General features: G+C 41.8%; 2 protein-coding genes across 2 annotated transcripts in view; one reads left to right on the top strand and one right to left on the bottom strand.

Moving 5' to 3' along the window:
- fktn (fukutin) overlaps positions 1-2,387 on the bottom strand; it is a 12,860-nt gene extending 10,473 nt beyond the window's left edge. Inside the window, exon 1 of the mRNA XM_037691820.1 lies at positions 2,270-2,387. Coding sequence (XP_037547748.1) covers positions 2,270-2,371 — 102 coding nt within the window. The 5' untranslated portion in view covers positions 2,372-2,387. The remainder of the gene's footprint in view (positions 1-2,269) is intronic.
- A 362-nt stretch (positions 2,388-2,749) lies between these two features.
- The window catches only part of apc (APC regulator of WNT signaling pathway), a 26,248-nt gene continuing 25,691 nt past the window's right edge, over positions 2,750-3,306 (top strand). The window contains exon 1 of the mRNA XM_037692161.1: positions 2,750-2,941. The gene's annotated coding sequence lies outside the window, so the exon portion shown is untranslated. The remainder of the gene's footprint in view (positions 2,942-3,306) is intronic.

A 3,306-nucleotide genomic window follows, 5' to 3' on the forward strand; every position in this document is an offset into this window, starting at 1 on the left:
ACACCATTTTTGCCAGATCTTTAGCATTTACATCATATATGCTACAAAACACATCTGCAAAACTACAGTAAACCTATAATAAAACTAGAGTAACCTACAAGCAACTACAGTAAAAGTACAGTAATCTAGAGTCAACTACAGTAAAGGTACAGTAAAGTAACCTACAGTCAACTACAGTAAAAGTACGGTAAACCACAGTAAACTCCAGTAACCTACAGTCAGCTACAAGAAACATATGGAAAACTATAGTAAAAGTACAGTAAACTAGAGTAACCTACAGTAAAATAAAATAAGAGTAACCTACAGTACAGTAAGCTTAAGTGACCTACAGTAAAAGTAGAGTAAAACCTGTACTTAGACAGCCAGATCAGGTCAGTTGTTAAAACAAGTTTTTATCATTTGAAGCAGTTTGCCAAAATGAAACTGATCAGTCTTTGAGACTGTAATCCATGCCTTTGTTACCACTGGGGGTTAGAGGGTAATTCATACTTTATCTGAGGGTTAGTGGGCCCTCCATGTTTTATGTGGGGGTTAGTGGGCCCTCCATATTTTATGTGGGGGTTAGAGGGTCCTTCTTGCATTATCTGGGGGTTAGTCCGTCCTTTTATTTCATAATTTTAAAACAATTCTGAAAACTCAGTAGAAACAACGGAGTGAAAAAAAATTATAACGCACTTTACAAAGTGTCAAAATCCAAAGAAACATTGGATTTTGACACTTTGTAAAGTGCGTTATAAATTTTTTTTTTTAACCAGAGTTTTATTTTTACTTTTTTTTTGTTGTTGTTTGATCAGGTAAAGATCAGATAAAATACAGTAACCTATAGTAAAAGTACAGTAACCTACAGAACAATTACAGTCAAGTACATCAAGCTGGATGGAGCGGTGGGCTTCAGTCATACTGCACCGGGACTTTTTTCATCTATCAGGTCGGACCGGAACTGAGCCGTTCCTGTACTGCAGAGACTGGTAAGTAAAATGTAGTAGCTATATATACTTATATGTAGCTTTTTGTTAAAATTAGTAGGTTTAAGAGTTCAGAGGACTGATTTGTGGGCTTCATTGCTGTAGGTCTGCAGAAACAAACCGAGTCAGAATAAAACAGAGTTGGACCAGAACCAGAGCTGGTGCTGTTCTGCAGAGCTAAGTAAAATTTTGTAACATATGTTGTTAAAATGACCAAGATTTAAGAGTTTAGAACATTGTAAGTGTGTGGGAAGGGTTTCTAAAGCCTTAATATAAAGTTTACAGAACTTGAACTTGGGACTCTCAACTTCACGTTTTTTCACTTACCGCGAGGCTTCCGTACCCTGAAGCCTCGCGGTAATCAAGTCTCTCTTGTAAATGAGTCCCCGAGGCTCAATGGGACTAACCTGTATAAATACAGATGGAATGAATGGTAAACAAGAGACTACTGTATTTTTATCTTAACATGTAATTCTCGATCTGCCATTGTGTATCTGTTCCTCCTTCCCGTTCCTCTCAAACCCAGCCGGTCGAAGCAGATGGTCGCTTGTCCTGAGCCTGGTTCTGCTGAAGGTTTCTTCCTCATGAGGGAGTTTTTCCTTTCCACTGTCGCCTTCGTGCTTGCTCAAGATGAGAGTTCTGTGATGGAATTAAATTCAAAGCAGTCTGCTCCTCAGATAAATAATGTTAAATTATTTTTTTGAATGTATGAATGTTTCTGTTCAGGATCCTGAGATGACTTCTGTTGTGACTTGGCGCCATATAAATAAACTGAAGTGAATACAGTGATTTACAGTAACCTATAGTATAGGGGCGGCTGTGGCTGAGTGGTTAGAGCGGTCGTCCTCCAATGCGAGAGTTGGGGGTTGAAATCACCAGCAGTCACATGCCGAAGTGTCCCTGGGCAAGACGCTGAACCCCTCATCGCCTCTGATGTGTGTCCCATCAGTGTATGAATGTGATGAAGCTCTGATTAGTCTCTTTAGAATGATTTGTTCAATTATCTTTGTAGAGATCTAGTAGAGTGATGTATGAACGGGTAAATGAGGACACAGATTGTTGTAAAGAGCTTTGAGTATTTCAATAAGATAGAAAGGTGCTATACAAGTACAGTCCATTTACCATTTAATGATGATGATGTTAACTCTGCTGGTCACATGACTTGGTCTATCTCAGATCTTACTGCATCACGTGATCAAGTTGTTACTGCACACTGACAGTCTTGTTAACATATATTCCCCTGGCCGAATGCAGATACTGTACAGTACACCTGATCCGCTCGCGTGCCCGCGCTACACCCTCACCTTGCTGACATATTTCCGGTAGTAGTTTAGCTGGAAGAGCAGAAACACGCAGCTGCTGATCAGCAGCAGCGACAACACGGCGGTCCGGTTCACGCGAGGCATCCGGTACCAAGCTGATCATTACGTCAGAACCGAGATACAGTAACTGCAGGACGGCGAAGGGAGGCGGGAAAAATCTTTTTAACCGCAGGTAAACAATGAGCTGCCCGACGCCATCTTTAAATCCAGCTCAGACTAGACCCCGCCTACTTCCTGAGAGCGCTTCACAATAAAAGTTCAATTTTTTTTTTTCCACGATTTTACATTCATTGTTTAATATATTTTGTAGTAAAATTGAATTTAAAAAACAGACGTTGTTGACTGCGTGAGAACAGTAGTAAAGACAGTTTACACATACACACACACGCACACAGAGATGCTGCTGAACTTGTGAGGACCAGTAGGAGCCCGGTCCTCACAGCGCCGGTGTTTAACACGCACACTAAAACAAGATGGCGGAGCGCAGCAGCTGTAGCGGCCCTACAATAAGAAAGTCCGGTTAAAACTTCTCCGTACTATATTTACTTTACATTTTCCTTCAGAACGGAACACATGAGGACTCCCAGCCGCCTGTGACGGCCCGTTCCCGGCTGGCTGTGCTTTCCCGCAGTCTGAAGACACGGTCCGCGGAGGGTAAGAGCTGATAGCCGTTAGCTTCTCTGCAGAACCGCTGCTTGTTTTGGTACCTTGTCGGTGTTTGGACGGAACCGATGACACACAGGAGATGGTTCCCGGTTTACCGGGACCATTAGTTGGTGTACAGTGTTTGATGAAAGAACTCTCAGCGTATTTATTTATCTGCATTAACTTCGATTAAAGCCAATAAAAGACAACAAAGCGTGAGATGAACTGTCGAGCTATGGAGCTATTGTTACCGAGGAGCCACCCAAGTACTACTGTAGTACTGCTGAAGGACTGCTGTAGTATTGCTGAAGGAATACTGTAGTACAGCAGTAGTACTGCTGAAGGACTACTGTAGTATTGTTGAAGGACTACTG

Source organism: Nematolebias whitei, chromosome 18, assembly GCF_014905685.2.
Source record: "Nematolebias whitei isolate Nwh7 chromosome 18, NemWhi1, whole genome shotgun sequence".
Lineage (NCBI taxonomy): Eukaryota > Metazoa > Chordata > Actinopteri > Cyprinodontiformes > Rivulidae > Nematolebias > Nematolebias whitei.